The sequence below is a fragment of the Grus americana genome, chromosome 1 (genome assembly GCF_028858705.1).
Source record: "Grus americana isolate bGruAme1 chromosome 1, bGruAme1.mat, whole genome shotgun sequence".
NCBI classification, from domain to species: domain Eukaryota; kingdom Metazoa; phylum Chordata; class Aves; order Gruiformes; family Gruidae; genus Grus; species Grus americana.
Window position 1 is genome coordinate 1,716,862 of NC_072852.1, and position 20,797 is coordinate 1,737,658.

The 20,797-nt window shown below is 53.3% G+C and overlaps 2 protein-coding genes across 2 annotated transcripts in view; both read right to left on the reverse strand.

Moving 5' to 3' along the window:
• The window catches only part of UBE2H (ubiquitin conjugating enzyme E2 H), a 53,577-nt gene extending 43,848 nt beyond the window's left edge, over positions 1–9,729 (reverse strand). Inside the window, exon 1 of the mRNA XM_054848409.1 lies at positions 9,358–9,729. Coding sequence (XP_054704384.1) covers positions 9,358–9,410 — 53 coding nt within the window. The 5' untranslated portion in view covers positions 9,411–9,729. The remainder of the gene's footprint in view (positions 1–9,357) is intronic.
• A 1,817-nt stretch (positions 9,730–11,546) lies between these two features.
• ZC3HC1 (zinc finger C3HC-type containing 1) lies at positions 11,547–20,741 on the reverse strand. The gene is made up of 10 exons (XM_054848382.1): positions 20,416–20,741; positions 19,362–19,473; positions 19,028–19,178; positions 17,183–17,266; positions 16,495–16,622; positions 15,019–15,176; positions 13,966–14,191; positions 13,283–13,489; positions 12,864–13,073; positions 11,547–12,015 (listed from the first exon to the last, which is right to left on the reverse strand). Exons 1-10 carry the CDS (start codon positions 20,535–20,537, stop codon positions 11,947–11,949), a joined length of 1,467 nt encoding a protein of 488 aa, XP_054704357.1. The 5' UTR covers positions 20,538–20,741; the 3' UTR covers positions 11,547–11,946.
• Between the last annotated feature and the right edge of the window lie 56 nt (positions 20,742–20,797).

The window sequence follows — 20,797 nt, forward strand, 5'->3', positions numbered from 1 at the left end:
GCAGCCCAGTTATTGCATGGTTTAAAACTTGCCTTGCTGCTATGTGAAACCATTACTCCACACGCATTCATATTCAGCTGTGTTGGCTTTGAAGATTTGATGGGGAAGGTCAGTGAGTTTGAATTAATGGTATTAGACGGAAGAAAAACATAACCGGTTTCATTTGCCTTCAGTGGAAAGGAGAGTGTAATAGAGCATTAGTGTCCACCAGCTTCCCATGATGAAGATGCTTTGATTGAATGTATCATCAGGGAGAAAAACCTCTCCCTACCCTTAAAAAGAAAAGAAAAAAAGGAAAAAAAAAGGGGGGGACACATAACTTTCCCCATACAAACCAGCTTGGGAACAGCCAGGAGCCAAAGGCAAGTTTTGAACTTTGTCTGTCACCAACTCCATGCCATGTTCTGTTCCTCCAGGTCTCAAAAGCACCAGGTTCCTCTCAGTGCAGTTCTCCCAAGGCTGATACTGGGTTTAAGAAAAGCCAACAGCCCCCCCTCTCTAAATGCATCTAAAAAGAAACCTGGTTCTTTTCAAAATAAATAAAAGATCTGGCTTCAAACCATTTACATTTGGCTGAGCAAGACTTAAAGGAGCAGCTTCATTTGCCCCTAAAACCACGATGAGTTTTAACTCTTCAACCATGTCCTCAATGGTGACCAAAACCTAAACTACAGTTTTGCAGCGCAGTTTTAAAATAGCATCTAGATCTAGAGACACCATGAAGAAAATGATTTCCAAGCTCCAGTCAGACCTCTGGGTTTGTGTTCTCATCCAGCTTTTCTGCTGCAAAAGAATGGGCGTCTCATCAGACATTTGCCCCTGCCCTGACGCGTCGCTTCACAGCTCCCCAGCATGCCTGGTTCTGCCACCGTCATGACAAAATGAAGTACCACAGCCCACCAAGAAATGCTAAAGCGCTTAAGTTAATAATTTATCAATCTTTTCAACTTTGCATCTATTAATCTACCACACTTCAGGTTAATCAGGGACACGCAGGCCTGGTTTAGGCAAAGGTAAAAATCAGTGTGTGGTACTGAGTGAATGAGGATGATATCTGTATGAAGTACCTAATCCTATGCTAAATCAGGTTAGATTTTAGTCAAAATCTCACACTTTACAGACTGCCAGAGTCTCTCCAATGCAAACATGCTTAAGCTTACCTTTCAATGTCATACCTTGCTCAGGGGCCAGGAGCAGGCAAACTGGACACTATTCATCCTCTCTCAATACCATTCATTCATTATGCATACCACCACCTCATCCCCTCTTGTTCACCTCCGCTCGAATAGTCTGTCCCAACACAGTCATTACAGAAGGTCCATAGACGACTGACTAGAAAAAAAATCAGCCGTTACACAGAGAACCCAGGCAGTCGGGAAGGCAGCAATGATTTGCACATCTATAATTTACATGCTAAGTCCCCCCATCACCGCTCTCGCAGGAGAGAGTGCTCAAGGCCAGGTGAAAAGCCCACTGGAATTTGGAAATAATGCAAAATTTATCTAACAATCAACTGTCAGCTTTTAACCTCAACCTTTCACAGGGGATGACAAATGCCTCCAGGGTTAAGCTCCCCTGAAGGGCAGCAACTGTCATAAATGCAGACTTTTCCTAATGAAAACATTAACGCAAATTTAAAACATTCATTTTTAAGGGAGTATCACCAGAAAAAAAAAAGCACCTTAAAGCCATCTACAGCCAGATAGTGTGAAACATTTTAGAATAATCCACCCAGACACTCTATTTGTACGACCTCAAAGAAAGTATTTTACGCTTCTTTCTTCTAGCATTTAGTCCAAGGAAAGCACGCACCAGCGAAATGCAATGATTTCTGGAAAACAGCATTTGGCCCTCTGAAAAGCGATTGAAAATGGCTATCCTAAAAATCCCTTCCTCCCACTGAGTCACTAATATCTGGAAGTCTGCACCACCTCCTGCACTTTCCTGTACATGGATCACGCCGAACGTACAGGCATGCTCTGTAATTCACAGTTTTAAAAGGGATTAGGGTCGATAGACCACCGCTGCCCCAGTTTAAAGATGATACAGGCAGATCCACCCCTCTACCTGATCTGAAACACCTAATGCCAAGAAAATGGACTGTGAGTGATTTGGCTTCTATTGGAAGGCTGAATCAATTTGCTGCGGGGAATAAGTCAAATGATTTAAGACTAGAGGACAGCTCTTGGAAGCTGCAACAGTAACAAAAAAGAAATTAATAATAATGTCTTAGTCCTGAATCCAGTACCAGCCTCAGTTTGCAGAGAATCATTAATGGCTACGCAAGCCCAAGAGGCAGCAAAATCACTTTTTTCCAAGAGACTAAATCCACCCTCAATCTCAGACAGATCATTATCAGAGAGGCTCAGGAACTGGAAGAAGATGGAGACTGAAGATGAGGAGATAGCGTTGAGAGGTGAGTGGCCATAAGGCCGAAGGGACCAAGTTGGGACAGGAGGGGGAAGAGCCTGGCAAAGACTAAGCAGAGATTGTCTGAGTGATGAATAAGCGAGAGGAAACAATTCTGAACATCACAAAAAGGTGAAAGAAAAAGAAATAAACATTGGTCCGGGGGGGGGGGAGTGTGAGAACCTCACGGTTCTGCCAGCAACAAAACTAACTCGAACCATTTCCCCGGGATGTGGTAGAAGATCCATCACATGGGGCATTTTCTAATGGCGAGGGCAGTTCATCCACGAGCTCCCTGCTAGAATCGACAGGCACCAGCACAGAGGCTGCATGACCGAGTAGAAACTAGAGATGGCAAGGTCGTATGATTCTTCAGTCACGCGAGCTCTATTTTGGTGAAGAAAAACAAAGAGCAATGCTCTATGTTCACTATTCCAGAAATACATGGACAAAATCCACAGGGAAATGGAGGGTGTGAAAGGAGGGAAGCTGAATGCACACAATAAGACACACAATGAAACGCTGAACTCCTGTTCGCACACCCACATATAGAATTCACATTCAATATTAAAAAAAAATAAAAAATGTTATTCAGCAATCTCTCATCTTTGCTGCCAGAATAACATCCAGAACAGCAGGAGAGCAAAGCAGAAAATTTAGACACCTCTCCCTCAGCATCGCATCACCTCTAATTTAAGCAGACAGTAAAGCTGATAGCTCTTTGGCTAGGAACCCACTCCATATAGGAGCCTGTCACTTTAACTGTGGGCACTTGCCTGCCTTAACAACAACCTGTTATGTGTTTATCCTGGTTATGACTCTGATTAAATCACGGTTTAAGAAGGGCACCAAGTACCAACAGGTGCTGAGAACATTAAGTTATAGTGCAACCAGCAATCGCTCTATGCTGGGGTGGTTTCAGATGCACCCTTCCCTTCCTAACAGCTCAATTCCTGCTGCTTTAACTTGAAGAAAAAAAAATAATCATCAAGGAGAAAAGTCTATCAGGACTCTTTAAGCGCTCCTCCACTTTTGCTTGCAACAGGACACAGGGAAGGACAGAGGGCTCCAAGGACGGGATCCTGCCCAAGAAGTGAAAGCCCCTTCGGGAGGAGGGCAGGGTTGCCAACCACCACCTCCGCCCTCAGGCAGCCCCCGTTGTCCTCAGGCATCTCCCCCTCCACGCCGAGGCAGCAAACCCGGAGCCTCCGAGGAGCGAGCCGCCACCACCTTCTCCCAGAGCGATCCAGCGGCGAGGTGCGAGCTGCTGAAGGAGGCACTCAGCACCTTGCAGGATTTACTTCCTTGGCTTCCAAATTAACAGTCTGCTCAACCTAGCTCCAGGTGCAACAGGTAGGCACAAGGTAAGACAGCAATTAATCACTCCTTCAAATACGTGCTTAAATGATGTTCTTCTAAAAACAAAGTAAGAAAACACTCTGAAAGAGTACACCTCTGCTTTCTATTAGCTGCAGAGAGGAAGGCAGCAGCACAACACAGGGCAGCTCCTTCTGCTTGCCACTCAAGTATCAACAAAGCAACAGTCCAGCAACTTCAAGACTTAGCTTACAAGCTTTTCATAAAATTTTTTTTAATGTTTTTAAAAAACTCCATAATTTTAATACCAGTGTACAGCAATAACCAGAATCAGGACAAAACGCAAGCTGTATGTGAAGATTAAATATAAAGTTTCCCTGGCAAATGAAACAATGCAGAGCCTCATCAGGGGGTATCTTCTGCTTAATCCTACATATTAAGACTTTAACAGGGTTTGCAAGATTCGCAGCCATGCTCGAAGCTAACGTTATTGGCTGCCGCTGCTAAGAAATGTCGAACACGTGGGAGTGCACTCAGCAAGACGCATTTCCAAAAGCTTGCCGGGATTGTAAGATAGTCGTGATGACACTTAAAAACAATCACCTACTACAAATCCAAGCCTGAAGAGATCACAGTATAGTTTCACTAGAAAAGACAGAAGAAATATCAAGCACGCCCTTCTAGACACAGCAGCAGAAAGGAGAGCAGGACACCATTTTACAAGGCAAACCACTTGTTTTACTGAAATCCTGCATGCACTTTTTTTTTTTTTTTAAAAACTGTTGCTACGAAGAAACAACCTCCACAATTTGTTTAACGAGCATTTAGTAATCTAATGCCAGTTTAGTCTTAAGAACTAGGTACCATAAGCATAATCCTAAAGATGACTGCCACGCTATCCAGAATACCGAAATCATCGCTTTGAGTCTAGGGAATGAGACGGAGAAATAGTTAAAATTACCCAAACGCAGAGTGATACAAAGGCTTTCTTTTTCTTATTTTAAATAGGGCCGAGATGTCAAGCTAGAACAGGCACTCTGCTCCAAGCCGTCTTAACCAAATTCATATTCTACAGTTTCATCTCAATGACCATCGCAATTATATGATTAAGCAGGTGCACCGCGCTTTCAGGTCTGTTCGACAAGCCTGAGCTTCAATAGCCTCCGCGATCAAACTGACAAGGCAACAATGGAAGAGTGAACTTACAGTTCCAGCCAAGAGCCTGTCCTTTCGGGGCGGGGGGGAAAATCCAGCCGCCAGCAAAGACGCTGCATTCAGCACTAAAAGCAGCAAGATGATACCCTTGAAAGTTGTCATTTAGGTAACAAAGATGATTTATTTATTTTTTTCCTCTAGTTGGTTTGGTTTTGGCAGAATGATCCGTGAACGTAAAGTTCTCATAATGGCAGGTAGCACTATACATCCTGAGCCGCATTTAACTGGATTTTATTTATAAGCCACAACCTGTGCCAGCATTTCTGACTGCTCTGGGGGAAGGAGGGGGCTCTCCCAGTTCTGAAACGGGGCCGTTGCCATGTCTTTGTGCGTTTTGAAGTACCACCACGCGATTACCCTCATCCCTGGAGACCTCATTAAAACAGAGCCCCAGAAGTAGAGCAGAAAGCAGCGTAGCATGACATTTTCAAATTTATATTCTGACTTGTAAAAGTTTCCAGAAATGTCTATCCTTTAAAACAAAACAAAAAAAACCAACAACAAAAACACAACAACAAAACACCACCAAACCCTACCAAAACAAGACATTCCAGTGCACATGCTCTTCCCCTGGGGACAGGCCAAAGAGAACAAAGCCACGTGACCGTCCTATTGCTCAACGCGACTCTTGGAAGGTGTTCAAGTAGGATGATAAGTGCGGTGTAAGCCTGTAATGAACATAAAAAGGAATTTATCCCAAATGTAAACTGTGTCCTACCCTTTGCCTCAGCCGATCTCAGCGGAGCAAACACAGGGAGTTTTGCGATTACAAAATACTCCGCAGGTAAACTAAGGAGCTTTGTACCTTTATTCTCCTTGACTCAGGACGAGCCTAAAATTAGAAGGGAGCGCAACGCTCTGTGTGTAACGCTCCCCGGTAGTTTCAACACGTGTTACAAACCTTCAGCTCTGTAAACTGGTCAGAACAGGGAGATTCAAATGAAGCTGGGCACTATTTATCATTCCTTTCATGCACAGAACAGGGTGACACTTCCCTTTTCCAGCTCCGATGCTTAAAAATAGAGCTTGGGGACTACAACCCAGCCAGAAGCATCTATCCACAAAAGGAGGAAAATAAATCAGCGCAAAATAAACTCCTGTCCAAGGGGAGGCTGCAAACAGCTCGCCCTGGAGCGTCCGGGTTGCTCCCTGGCGCAGAACAATAAACTCCGGCTTGGAACCATTGCAGCCGGTAGCAAACAGCCCCACAGTCTGGAGGGGGGGGGGGGGCTGCGGGGTGCTGGGGTACATCCCTCCACGGGTGTAAACACGCTGGTTGGGGCACCCCATCAGCTGCTGGCTCGCTCCGCCCCGGCCCCAGTTTCCGGGTAGTAACAGAGCAGCCAATCCACGGAGTTGCGAGCTCTGCCCGAGGCCTCTTCCCTGCAAACACAGCTCCAAGGCCGGCAACTCGCCCCAAAGCCGGGGGGAACCAGCAATGGGATCCCCCCCCAACTCCGGCACCCGGCAGTCCCCGGGGTGGGGGCACCTTGGCTAGGGGCCACCTGGAGAGGCCTGGCCTTGAGCTTGAGCGCTTTCCGGCAGACCCACGGGACATCCCCACGCTTCTGGGCCACTGGCGAGCGGGTCCCGAGGTATTTTGGGGGGTAGAGAGTCTCTCTGCAAAGCCATGCTCGCAGGTGGGGTGCAGGCAGTGCCCCCCACTCTGTAGATACACAGGTCATCCAGAAAACTTCAGCAAGCGTGGTGGGGGGCAGCAGCCCCCCCCCAAGAGGGGAGGAAGGCAGTGTGGGTCCCTGCTGCAGGCCCTTCCCCAGCGTTTGCACAACATTGTGAGCGCGATCAAGAGAGAAACAATGAGTGACTCAGAGTTTCAGCACATAATCGTCCAGGCGATTATTAAACATCAGTTCAACACATTAACACGCACACACAGAGCTCCCCCCCGACACTGCCAGCCCCAGAGAGCTGAGCAACCTCTCCCCTTCCCTGCTCACAAAGAGGCATCCACAAAAGGACACGGACGTGTTAGGATTGAAAATAGGAATAATAAAAAGACCCCACTCGGCTCCTAAACCTGTCAGAGCAGGAGAAGGCAGCGGTGTTATTCGCTCTTGCCATCACCCCCTCCCTACTCAAAAAGGTAGCCCTTGGCAGGCCATAAATCCATGCCGTTATTCTCCATCGAAGACACGAAAAGCGGCTGAAAAGGGAAACTGTAATGAAAATGGCAGCAAAAAGGGTAAAAAACCCCACCAAACCAACACAACAAAACCCTCAAGCCCCAGGGAGGAGCAGCCTTCAAGTACATTCCTTCAGACAAGCCCTCTCTCCTTTGGTGACCACCAAGACTCCCCTGATTCCCTGTCTCGAATCAGACCCTCATTTCAAATCAGCTTCCAGAGAGGAAGATTCCCCAGGGAAGCGTCTCTGGAGTCTGGGCCTAGCAAGCTGCAGCTCACCCCGGGCAGGCGAGGCAAGTCAGGCAGACAAACAAAAAAAAGGCTGGGGAGGGAGGAGTGGTGAGCAGAGTCATCTGACACATCCAACTTCCTAAGTTTGTTGTCCGCAGGAGACCAACCGCTCTAACCCTCACCCCTCAAAACACCGGGAAGGCTGCTCTGACAATAACAAGAGCTTCGTTTTTGGAAAAGCCTTGGGTTTCTTTTGTCAGGGGGGAGAAAAAGAGCAGAGCGGAAACTACCCAGCATCGGGAGGAATGCCAGATATTCAGGGCTTTCTACCTACCACTGCATGGCCCGGCTGCCGCTAGAAATACAGAGCAAGCAAAGCCACTTCAGAAAAACCTGCTCTTTGTCTCCTAAAATGCTGCGATCGCTGGAGATGCCAGCTAGAAATCGAACAAAAAAGGGGAAGAAAAAAAAAAAAGAGAGAGAGAGGGGGAGGGGAAAGGAGAGCAGCAGTGGATCAGGTTGGGCCTCAGCCCCTCTCCGGCCCAGACCTCTTTCCAGAAAATCTTTCTTAGGGATAGTATTTCCCCACACACACACTAAACAGCTGGAATTCCCGACCCTCCTCCCGGTGCGATTAACCATCGATCGCAATTGGCGTTCGGCAGAGTATGACATGTGTGTAACTTTAAACCCCCGGATAAAAATAGCTCTGATTCAAGCATGATCGGTAGTCATTTCCTATTTGCTTAAAAACAAGGTGAAAAAATATACGAAGAGCAGCTTTGTAGAGAGAAACGCACAGGCTGAATGTCAAACAGAAGTTTCCTTCGATAAGCCACCTTCTTGCCACAAACAGGAGCGGTGCTGCTCCTCCCTCCCCCCCCCTCCAAAAAAACCCCACAAAATCCAACTAAGTTTGTTTATCTCTCTCTGGAAACTAAATCAGACCTATTTCTCAGCCCCTCGACACCACCAAGTTAGAGCCACCAGACCCAAGTCCTGCTGAGGGAGGTCAGGCACATTCAGTCAACAGAACTGAAAAACATTTCAGCCACTCTTGTCATTTCTACCCTTTCTCAGCACACACCGCCACCTTGTAAACAAAAACTATTAATAAAACAATCCTAGGACCAAATTCCCAATGATATTTTTCAACGCCACCCACACTCCAGACAGAGAGAAAAAGGATTCGCCACCCTGTAAAGGGCCAAGAATAAAAATTAGGAGAAAAAATATAAACAGATCTTTCACAGAAAGGGGAGAAAAAATAAAAATAATAAAGCCTAACCTAACCTGGAGCGTTACATAAACGGGACCTCTTGTGAGATGGGCTGCGGGCCCCAGCCCCGCTGCCTGGAGCTCTTCGCCTGCCCCCCCCCCCCCCCCCCCCCGTCACCCAGACACGGGTCTGCTGTGAGCCAGTCCCCATGGGCCCCCCCCCCCCACTCCCCCCAAAATATTAAATCCCTAAGCCGGCACCAGAAGCTTCGTGAAACGCAGGCTGAAATCAGGGAGTAAATAATAATAAACACCACAAAAGCCTTTCTTTGGGCTGTGGCTGCTGGAGCTGTTCTCCCCTTCCTCGCCCTCCCCCAGCGGCTGGGCCGCAGGCCAGGGCAGGCAAGGGGGGGTGCAGGGCACCCAGGCCGGGGGGGGGCCTTCACTAAGGGGGGGGGAGAAGGGGCACCTGCAGGGACACCCCCAGGGAACCCCGCTGGTGGCTGTCAAGCCACAGAGGGGGATAAGCCCCCCCATAAGGGAAGGTAGGAGGGGGGGTTACGCATACCCCCCCCCCCGATAAGGGGGGCCCTCACTCCAGGGGAGGCAGGGCCAGCCCCCAGCTCTGAGGAGAGGCCTAGGCCTGGCCTCAGACAGGGGCGCTGCTGCCGCCCGGGGGGATGGGGGGAGCAGCACCGGAGGGGGGTCCCGGTGCCCCTCCGCCCCCCCCACCCCGGTGCAGGCCCGGCCGAGGAGGCGGACTCGCCCCCGGGGGCTGCCGGCGGAGGAGGGAGGGGGGGTTAGGGGGGTGCGGGAAGGATACAGCTTGACCACGTCGGTGTCCATCCGCCTCTTGCCCGGGCTGGGGGAGGACATGGTGGCCGCGGCCGCCCCCGGTGCTCCGGGCGGGCTGTCAGCGCCGCCGCCACGGACCGGGGACGCCCGGCACCGAGTGGAGCGGGGGGGTGCCGGGCTCCGAGCCGCTGGGACCCCCCCCGCCGCCGCCGCCGCCGCCGCTGCTGTCGCCGCCGCTGTCGCCTCTGTCGCTGTCGTCGCCGCCCTCCTCCTGTGGTGCCGCCGGTGGTGGTGGTGGTGGTGGTGGTGGTGGTGGTGCCGCCGCCGCCCGGGCCCCCCCCCCGCTCCGCGCCGCCTCGCGCTCCCTCAGCCGCGAGCCCCGCTCCGGTCGCCTCTGCCGGAGCCTCTCTCTGGACCCCTGACGTCACCCGCAGTGACCTCACCACCCCGCACCGTCCCTATTGGTTGCGCCGGTAACGCTGCGCCGGCCCCGCCCGCCCCGCGGCACGCCGGGAGTTGTAGTGTGTGTGGGGGGAGAGAAAAAAAAAAAAAAGTGTTGGAGAATCCGCGGGTTCGAGACCCCGCCGGGGCGCGGCGGCCCAGCGCAGGTGTCCCCCACCCGGCAGGACGTCAGGGTGAGGTGGCCAGCGTCACCCCGGGGAAGCCACCATTGAACCCAAACTCCTCCCCACCCTGGATCACAAAGCAGCGATGTGGGAAACGGCCAGGCACGAGTCACCGTGCCGACTTTCCGGTGCGACACCGGCAAAGCATTTCCCGTGCCTCAGTTTACCCAACCGGACAGGACAGAGCAGGCACCCGCCAGCACCCCGGAGATGACAGCGGGGTGCGTGACGACAGCGCTAGTGGGTGTCTCTCAAACCGGCGGGGCTCTGGCGTGGCACCTCCACACCCGGGGCGGACATCCCGCATTCCTGACCCCAGCATCACCCCAAAAATTTGCCCCAACGCTTCCTCCCCACACAGGAAGGAGCCGCAGCCGATGCACCCCAAAAAGTCTGAGAAAAGAGGTAACCTCACCCCACAAGTGTGCGTGTGGGGGGCGATTTCCTCCGTTTAATGCCACAATGTGCCCCTCCAGCCCTGAGTCTGGCTGGGACAGGAGGTAACGCATCCCAGGGGGGTCAGATCCACACCCCGAGTGAGCTACGCTGGGAGGAATTTGGGGAGACAAAGGGGAACACGGTGCTGTATTTGAGTGGAGCAGCGGGTGAGTGGGGGGTAGAGGGTCCCCCATTTCCCCAGCCTCAATGCTCCCTGACCAGCGCCAGACAATTGGGAGAACAGGAGGGGAAAAAAAAAAATCAGGATTTTATCTTATTTTTTTTAAATCTTTGCATTTCATCTGTGTAACAAAAGGGGAGCTGTGGGTCCAGACCCCACTTCCCAGCCCATTCTCACCCCTCTGGGGTACCGGGGGGTGTGGGGGGTGTGGGTGGGGGAGTGTGGGTGGGGGGGGTGACACCCCCATCTCCACCCCAACTCCCAGCCTGGCCCTGGGGTGAAGCAGCTCCTCGTTAGGGCCAAGTAATTAGGACCCTCTTAGGAAAGGAAGGGGACCCACCCAAACTGCAGCCCTGCTGCTCCCCAGGGGTTTCCTGCCACCACCCACCCAACAAGCCAGCAGGAACCCCCCAGGGTGGGCAGGTGCACCCACAAGTTTTGGGGTGCAGGGAGAACGGGGATCAGCCCTGACCGAGGCAGCCGCCGCCTTCTGAGGAACAGGGTGGCCAGAAAATGCCCCAGAAGGGATGGGGCAAGATGAGATGCAGAAGAAATCCCAGAGCTGGGGAAACAGAGGCAAGCCCCCTCCAAAGGGGGTTCCTTTGCTCAAAAGAAAAAAAAAAAAACTACTTCTGGGGTTTTGTACTCTGGCCCAGGCGATTTATCACCCCAGGGAGAACATCAGCCCCCAACTAGATCTGCTTCAGGCAGTTGATTGCCAGGTCAGACGCTGGCAGGTATTTGGGTATGAGGCTGTGGGCATCTCTGCATGTACAGGGGCTGAGGCCGGGGCAAAAAGCCCGCATCAGGCGGGGAAGACGGTGAAACAAGGAGTGGGAAACAGGAGAGAGAGGCAGCTGGAGACGGATCCTGCAAAGATGAGCATCCAGAGGGATACAACAGCCATGTGCTAGGTCCAGAGCTCACCCTGCCCGGGGAAGAAGCACCACACCAGCAGTAAGAAAAAAAACCAACACAAAAATGAAATGTTTATTCCCACCTGGCCTCACTTCCCCACACCGCTGGTGGCAGCTCACAGCTGGCCAAGACGGTCACCCACACGAGGTGACCGCATATCAATCGCCCCGCGCGCCCGCGGCACGTCCCAGCTCCAGACGGGGCTGTCGAAGTGCTTGGAGCCAAGGGCTACAGCAGCAATTTGTGAAGGCGGGGGGCTCCAAGGAAGGCCATCAGGGAGGAGGGAGTCCCAGCGGCCGCTGGGGGCTGCATTTGGCCCAGAGCCCCCTTGGTATCCCCTCCCCAGCGCACGGAGCTGCCGTGGGAGCAACTGCGAAGCGGATCTCTTCTGGACTGACGCGATGCTCCCCCTCTGCTGCCAGCCAGGCGGCGGTTCCCAGAGGCAGCGGCCCACTCAGGAGGAATTCATGCACTCCCACTGCCGGAAAATGCGGAACACCTTGCAGGACTTCACCGAGAGACTCTGCGATAGAGGGGAGCAAAGCAACAAGGTTAAGGCACCGCAACAGGACTTGCAACTGCCATCGACCTGGCTACGAAGCACCCAAGGAGAAACTGCAGCAAAAAACCCATCTGAAATATCGTAATCGGCTGCCAGGACATCAATTTGCTCCTCTTCTTTGTTAGCCCTATTTCAGGACCAGCTGGCACTTTCCCGGCACGTGGCACAGCCAGAAGGGACCAGCCTGTTGGGGACACAACTTACACGAAGTCCCCAAGACAAATGCTGAAGCAGGATGGCTCCACTGGTCCCTGCAGCTCAGCAAAGCAGGGGGGAGCCGGCAGGAGAAATCCAAGTGGATAATGGGGCCCGTGGGTCCGAGGAGGCAGCAGCAGGTACCGGCTGCTCCACAGCCACTTGGGGAGGGAGGCCGTGGCCTCAGCTCTGCTCCTCTGGCTCAGCAAACCCACTGGTCCAACAGCCTAGGGCTGGTAGCCACAGGAGCCAGTGGTCAGGATGTCTGCAGAGAGGGCTGGGAGCTCTCTATCGGGACATGAAATGAAACTGGATCTCGGGCAGCGCTGAGCCGCTCGGGAAAGGCTGTTATTTATAGCAGCCCCTGAGCAGATCTGCGCACAACACATCGTTGTAATGGATGAGACCTGGCCGAGAGGCTGCCAGCGCAGCTGGAGGGGAAGCTGAGACTCTGCAGACACACACTTGGTCCTTGCTACCCAGCTGGGTTTGCATTTAGCCCGAACGAAGCCCATCTACCCCAAATTCTGCCCAAAGGCTTTCAGTCATGGGCAAAGCTGGAGCAAGTGGTGTTTAAGCAATTGGTTTTGGGGTTGGGGATCCCGCAGGCTCACCACAGGCTCTGTCTCAGGCACTCTGTCGCACTTTCTGGTGGCGAGGAGCGTGTTCAGTACCACTCGCCAGCCTGGCTCTGCCTTCGCAGGCTCCTTTTCTGTCTGGGTCGCGGTATCCTCCGAGGCTTCCCCTCCCTCCACTGCGTTGACCCAGGGACACCAGTCACGATGCTGAGAGCTGGGGTCAAAGAAGCTCCTCAAAGAAGTATCCTGGGTAGGGGAGGAGGTGACAGTGAAGGAGGAGAGCAACAGCATGGTTTAAAACAGACTCCAGTGACATGATAAAACCCTCTCCATGCCTAAACATTGGCCCTGAGCTGGCTACAGGGACAAGACTAGTCCCTGGATCAGCAGCACCCTGCCTGGATCCCTCTCCTCCCCACCCAGGCTCTCCCTGCGCCTGCATCCAGATCACTCACCGAGCTGCTGGAAGAGCAGAGCCGTGTCCGCTTGGCTCTGCGGAGAGGACTGGATGGCACCTCCACGTTGTCCCCCTGCCCCATGCTACGGGTGACGGGACGGCTCCTCAGAGTGGGGCTGGCCACCTCCAACTCAGCCCGGTCCATGGGGATGGGAGAGTCCCAACCCCGCGGGTGAGAAAGGGCTGGGGACAGGCTCTTCTCATGCTGCCAGTGGGGAAAGAGCAAGGAATTAATAGAGCTCCTCTGGTCACCAGCATGTCCTCTGCCTGAAGGGGATGGGGGGTCCTGCCCAGCTCAAACAAGAGACCACAGCCTTCTCAGCCATCCTGGCAGGAGACGCGCCACCTTCCCTTCACACCAGAAACATCTCAAATGCGTTTAGTTGGACATGGGTGAAGGCAGCCACTGATGTGGAGCACTGAGTTAGACAAGACAAGGATATTGGCTGGAAAGGCCCTTTTTGTGTCTTCCTACAGGACAGCTGAGGGAGGGGAGGACAGAGAGCTGCAAGGAGCAAGGGCAGCAGCAACCCACTTCTGTTGGACATTGCCTACAGACACAGCACCCAAATGAGCCTCTTTCAAGGGAAAAGGCAGTGGACACCCAAACTACATCAGTCTCAGACCCCTCTGTGCCCCTGTATCACCCAGACATCTCGGGCCAGCTGAGCTGGGCCATACCTGCTCAGAGCCTGGAGGGAGACTGTCTTGGCTCCGCGTGAGCATCCTGCGTGGAGATGTGGACACGAGTGGTAAGCGCTCAGCGGGTGCTGGAGGTGTGCTGCTCGGGCCACAGGAGTCCAGCTCCGGCCCCGCAGACTCCAGCTGGTGAAAGCCCCACAGTCCCACCTTCCTCATGCAGCGGGAGCAGGTGATCACCGAGAGGTGCACGGAGCCAGACGCAGTGCTGCGGGGACAGAGCCAAATCATGAGGGAAGGTCAAGGATGAGTCTGGGCCCTTCCCCAAAACTACAGCTTTCAGAACAGATGCAGGTATTTGGCAGAGCACAGGAACAGTCACAGGTACCTGAGTCAGCATGTTTCAAGACTTCAGTACCCCTGGGCTGAGGCACAAACTTACTGGTTTTATACCTTTGTGTGCTAAGAAGTAAAACAAATCCATTAAACTCCATTTATAGCGTTGATTTAAACTGGCTCGGTTACATTTTCGCTTGCCATGAAGCAGGAGCACACTCAGTTAAGGCTTATCAGCCGAGAGCATCCCCATCGTCAGCCCCCGAACTGCCCAGCCTCAGCGGCAGCTCTGTTCTTCCCCACCGTAAGCCCTTTTCCAGCCCGTACCGTAAGAGATCACTTCACCTTCAGCAAGCTGCCTCAGGCACAAACAGCGCGGCTGTTCTGCTCCCAGCGTGTACTTTGGGAAGCCGCAAACCTTCAGGTCACAAACCTTCCCTCCCTTCCCACAGGCCTGACGAGCAATGGAAGCGTTACTGAGGATGACATTTCAGGGATCGACTTCAACATCTAAATCAGCAATGAGCTGAGTTTCAGACACTTTGCCATCTCAGGGAGACATCTATTTTAGATTAGGTAGCTTTGCACTGGTGTTTCTGGAAGCCTGTCAATTTTAACGGCTGGAGATAATAAAATAGTGAAATAAGGGATACTGAACATTTCACGAGGGACATCCACATTCCTCCAGCCTCTGACAGGTTTCACCGCAACCACGAAGCACAGCGGACACTTTGGTATCAGTCCTATGCCACTACCCACCTGCAGGTCCAGCCGCACAGAGCAAGGATGCAGGCAGGAACGTGCACTTGCAGTATTTCCGTGGCAAACTTCATCGGCGGTTTCTCTCCATCCGTTTTGTGCTCCAATTCCTCCGCGATCAGCTGGAGAAGGAGGCTGATCTTCTCCTCTGTCAGGGACTGCAGGGCAGAGAAAGGCAGCAGAGTCTGATAAAATACACCGCTTCTACTCACAAACCACATCCCACATGGAGAAAAATCCCTTTTTCACTCCCCAAAAGGGCTGGGTGTGTGAGCTAGCATGAGCCAACAGCAGAGCAGGTCGCAGCTCCACAGCTTACAACAAGCCTGAGTCTGAACACCCGTCCCTCTGATCCCAGGGAGGCAGCAGGGGCTGCGTTTGCCTGTGCCCAGGCACACTGCGAGTGCTTCTGGAGCCGTTGCTGAGGCACAGCGAGAAACAAGAGTCCCTGAAGGCTGTCAGTTGAGCTCCAGACCTTGCTGCTAGCGGGACAAGATGGGTAGTTAGATGTGAAGATACAATATGTCCATTGGCTTTATGCTGTCTCTTTTGGGGGGGGCTCTGTTGGGTTTCATGGCTCAGCCAGCCCATGGTGGCAACCGTAAAACACCTCTGCGATTTCTGCTGAATGGCTGAAGAGTTCCCCAGTTCCCATACGGCTTCTCACTGCTGAGAGCCATCTGTTTCCCAGTGAGCGAGTGGCCAACAAGCCAGACTTGGCTGGAGTAGAGCAGGGCCTGGCCAGGTCCCTACGAGGAGACAATCCCACGCTTGCTCCTGGCTGTGGCTACGCTCCAGCCTCTTGTGCCGCAGCTCCCGTTCTTGCCTCCTGCCTGCTGAGCCTCCTCACACGACTGCCTTGCACGAGAGGCCTTCCTCACCTTCACAGGCCTCTGCCCACACCTCTGCTCTGGGGGAGCCTCTGGCACCCCAAATTCCCAATCCCACCTAGAGCAATGACTGTCTCCAGTGGGATCCCGACCACTCAGAGGGGTGATCCGCAGGCTGCTGCATCTCATGGAGCGCTCGGAGGTAACAAACAGGGGTGGGAGCTACCAGGGAGGGCTCCCAAAGGAGCCTGTGGGACCCCCAAATCACTACTGCCGGGCACCAGAAAGCACAACACATGCCAGGAAAGGCGCGGAGTGGGAACTGGACACTACAGCCCACTTCCCACTGGCAACATCATTGTGACAGCTGTGCCTGCGTTGGTCAAGATGAGCCTTTCCAAACCCCTTTTTATGCGCTTCCAAAAACACCAGGTGAAACCACCAAGCAGGGAATGTCCAAGGAGAAAGCCAAGGCAATGTCGGACCGCTCACAAATGCCACCAGGGCTCAGCTTTGCCTCTACCCGGCAAGCTGGAGTCTCCAGTTTGAATCTCACAACTGTTTCAGTCAGGGTTGGCGCAGGCATGCCTGGCATCATCGCTGGGGACTTGAACGCACCCAATCTCGAGGGCAGATGGGAACTCACCATGTTTTTCACGTCTTCTGGTCTGAGGGAGGGCAGCTGCAGCTCCAGCTGACACAGGCTTTGAAAGCGGTCCAGGAAATCCTGGAGAAGGGCTCTGGGCTCGTCCACCAGCAACATGGCAAACCGATCTGGTGAAAGCAAACGCGGGAGGTCTGAGCTGTGCTACCAGCATTCCCACCCTCTCCTTATACCCCAGGGAAGAGGGGATGAGTCCAGTCAAGGTCTCCCTGTAACAGTCTCCTGGCTTTTAGAAGAAAAGCTGAGCACAGTCTTTCTTCCTTTGCAACCACCCTTCCCCGGGGTGCAGTGCAGCTCTGAAGATGAAATCTATCACCCTTTGAGCATTCCATGTCATCCAGCCTGCCCGTCCTCTCCCAGTTACGACCCAAAAAACATTTCAACTGCCCTTGAGGCACTCAAAGATTAAGAGAGGCTGGGGACAACCCAGCCTGGAGCTCCAGGCACTGCTCAGTTGTTTATCTGCTGAGGCTGCTCAGAGACATTGCTTTGCCACTGTGTGTTTCATCGTCCCCATGAGGGAAAGAGGGGACTACAATGACACTGCCTGCTTTGAGAACGTGAAAAGAAACCATAATTCCTACAATGGGAGACAAAAGCAGTGACATAAAGGGAGGAAAAAAGGGAATAATGGCAGACATGTGCACTAGCCGGGCTCTGAGACACCAACCTGGGCAGGGGCTGTCAGGCCAGAAGCAGAATTTCTCATGAGCGGTGCACAACGCCTTCTTCAGCTCCACGCAGTGCTCCTTATCTGCAAGGCAAAGCTCACTTCTACTCCCCTGCGGAGCCACCTCCTCGAGGAATGGTTGGGAAAACCAAACCAGGAGAGGAAGGCAGCAGGCTACAAGGGCTTCCCTGCTCCTCCCGTTCAGCATGGCTCAGGTGACAGATGCCACCCGAGGCTGCAGGTTGCAGAGCCTGAAGCTCTCACCTCACACTCATCTCCCTCCCCACCAAAAGGAGCTGCCGCACCTCCAGCCTCCCTGCGGGCAACCACGGAGCAGTGGATCCTGCAGCAGTGAAGGCAGTGCAGTGAAAACACAGCTCAAACCAACCACAGGCACAGGGACAGCCTGCTCTTGCCAGTTTTACCTCCTGGGCTGCTGCCAGTCCTGAGCTAACTTGCCTGACCTCTCCACCCTGACTGTAGGAGCCAAATCACTGCCATGTCGGGAAATCAAGCTTCCCTCCCCACAAAAAAAAAAAAAATTTTAAAAATCTGATACTTAATTTAACTTATTCACACCTTTCAGAACCAAATCACTTATTTTTCAAATTATTTTTCAAGCCTTTCTTCCAACCTGTGATTATTTTAGATTTTCCTAAACCACTGCAATTACCAACAGAATAATTAGGCCAAGGTTTATTTTAAAAAAAGATAGTCTGAACAAACAGCGGACATCAATGTTCAGAGCTCCCCATTACACACGGCCCATGCTGCATTTGTCAGACATTAGGGCTGCGCTCTCTGCTACCTTCCAGGTAACAGGAGCAGGGACTTGTGGTCAGGAAAATTGAGAAGTGGAGATGACACCACTGTTCCTGCCACACTCTCAGCCCCATGTTGTCCAAAAAGGGAGAGATGGGAGCTGTTACTGTTCCCTGCCTGCACCTCACAGCACCAGGAGCGGGTGATGCTCTGCGGGCAGGGGAAGGAAACTGGTGCTGGGTTGGGAGCGTGGTGAGGACAACAGGACGGCGGAGCTTTACTGCTGTAGTCTGAGTGATTTAAAGAGGGCAGTGGAGTTAATTAAATTACACAATTTACAGACTGAGTTGGTGATCAGCAGCCACCAACAGCCCACGTTAGAAGTTTAGAGGAAGATCAGGGCGGCAGACTGAGCAATCAGGAAACAAGATTTAAAAAAGGGACTTGAATGCATCCCAAGGAGGGCAACAAAGCTGGAGGAAGGGCTGGAAGGAATGTCCTGTGAGGAGCGGCTGAGGACTTGAGGTTTGTGTGGTTTGGAGAAGAGGAGGCTGAGGGGCCACCTCATTGCTCCCTACAGCTTCCTGAGGGGGCGTGGAGAGGGAGGTGCTGAGCTCTTCTCCCTGGGATCCTGTGACAGGACACACGGGAATGGGGAGGTTCAGACTTGGTATCAGGGAACATTTCGTTACCAAGAGGGTGGTCAAACACTGGAATGGGCTTCCTCAAGAAGTGGTTGATGCCCCATCCCTGTCCAAATGTCTCTTAAAGACTGACAATGGCCTTAACTTTTAGGCTTTAACTTTTGGTCAGCCCCAAAGTGGTCGGGCAGTTGGACTAGATAATCATCACAGATCCCTCTCAACTGGAACCATTCAATTCTAACCCATCTCTGACAACAGAAGCAGGAAGTTTCACCACATTCTCCCAAACTAAAGGACATTTATTCAACTTGCACTTTATTTTCAGAGACATCAAACACCCAGCACCACCCAGGACAAGACTACAGGAGTCATTTACGCGCACACACCCCCCAAAACCCTACAGCCCACCCCTGTACTCGCAGAATGCCAGCATACGTACACTTGTTGAAGTCAAACGCGAGCTGCAGGCTGACGCAGAGGAAGGCCTGGCAGCTGGAACACTTCAGCATGTCGCACTCCACATTGGTCCAGCCGTACTTGGCGCAAACCAGAGGAGACAGCTCGTGGGGTTTGCCCGCCCACTTCAGCGGGTGCTCGCGTTAAGGATAAAACTCAACAAGTTATGAGTTAACCAGGCAAAGCTTTGGCCAGGGTTTATTTGGCCAAAGAAGAAGAAAAGCTTCTGAGAAGATGGAGCCTGCGGGGAAGCCACGGGAAGGGTGACAGCAAAGCGAGGTGGGGGACGGATGGAAGCTGAGCATCAGAAAGGATATGGTGAATGTTTCTACTCTGCTGAAATAAGCTTCCTTGCTGGCAGACTCCAAGGAGAGAGCATCCATTTGCGAAGATCCATTAGCTGATTCTGACCAGTCAGATTTGTCCTTCCTAAAAGGAACAGCAAGTCAGCAAGCGAAGCATCTATGCTTCCCTGGAAAGATTTCATTAATTAAAAAATGCACAGACCACTATCTACCCTCTCATCCTTCAGGCTTACCCTTACAAGAACCCTTTCTCCGGAGCTCCCAAGCCCTGATTTTAATTACTTTACTAATAAACCAAGAATGCAACAAGCAAAGGTGTGCATTAAACAATTCACGGTGACCAAGAGCAATGGCAGATGGGGATTTGATGTGACAAGCTTGTTTTCCAAGCCCACTGAAACCAGACCAACGATCAGGACACGTCTCTGAAGTCAGGGACACACCTGAGCTCCCGGTACCTGGAACACCGGCTCCCAGCGCTGGCATCCGCGGCCCTTCAGCCTCCCCCCAACACCCCTCCGCAAACCAAAATCCGGGACTGGTTTGGTCAAGGATGTACCGCGCCTCCAAGGGCGACCGCAGTTGCTTGGCTTTAGCCAGGTACCCCCAGAGCTCAGCCGCCCAGCACTCCCAGTGCCTTCCAGGCTCCCCATCGCCCACCAGTAACTCCTGTGACTCTCAGTGCCCCTCTGCGGTGTGACCCCACGCTTTTTGGGACAGAGCCTCGGTACGTGGCCAGTTCAGCTCGCTCAGGCTGCGGGGACACCACAACGCCACAGGTCACTGACCTGCCCCTGCCCTCCCAGTGCTTCCCAGTCCCTCCCAGCACACCCCACCGCCCCCTTTTCCCAGTAGCCCTCCTCCATAATAACTCCCAATACCTTGCAGCGCTCTCCAGCACCCCCTAAACATCCCCTGTCATCTCCCAGGGCCCCTCAGCGTCTCCCAGTGCCCCCCCAATAACTTCGAGGGCTCCTCACATCCCCCCCCTCTCCACGCCGGTGCCACACGGTCGGGCCGCCCCTCTCAGGCCCGGAGCCAGCGGGGCTCCCCCGCTTCCCCTCACCCGTCGGGACTGGCGCCCTCGGGGGCGATGCCACCATCGATGAGGTCGCGGATCTGCTGGGGGGTGACGGCGGGCGGCCTCCCCCAGGCCCCCCCCGCTGCCCCGGGGCTGGGCGCCGCCATCTTGGTCCCTCACTCGTCACGGCCCGGGGAAGGGGGGGCGGGAAACGCGGCCGCGCAGGACGGTTCCGGCCCTCCGTGGGGTTGACCATGACCCCACGCAACTCCCGCGCAGCTTCCTCGTCCCCACGGAGGGTTAGAGGTACGCTACCGCTGCCACCTCCACTGCGGGACTCCGCGTCCCTCCCTGAGCCCCGCACGCTTCAATCCTCCACCCCGTTCCCGGCGCTCTATTTTTCCAGTCGGGCGACGCGCAGAGCAAC

Bases quoted from the DNA above. Each gene is read 5' to 3' on its own strand.
- ZC3HC1 (XM_054848382.1), bottom strand. From the start codon at position 20,537: ATGGCGGCGCCCAGCCCCGGGGCAGCGGGGGGGGCCTGGGGGAGGCCG. The intron at 17,267-19,027 runs GTACGTATGCTG...TTTGCCTTGCAG, and splicing joins CGCGTTTGACTTCAACAAGT to ATAAGGAGCACTGCGTGGAG. The intron at 13,074-13,282 runs GTGAGTGATCTG...TCCCCTACCCAG, and splicing joins TCTGCTCTTCCAGCAGCTCG to GATACTTCTTTGAGGAGCTT.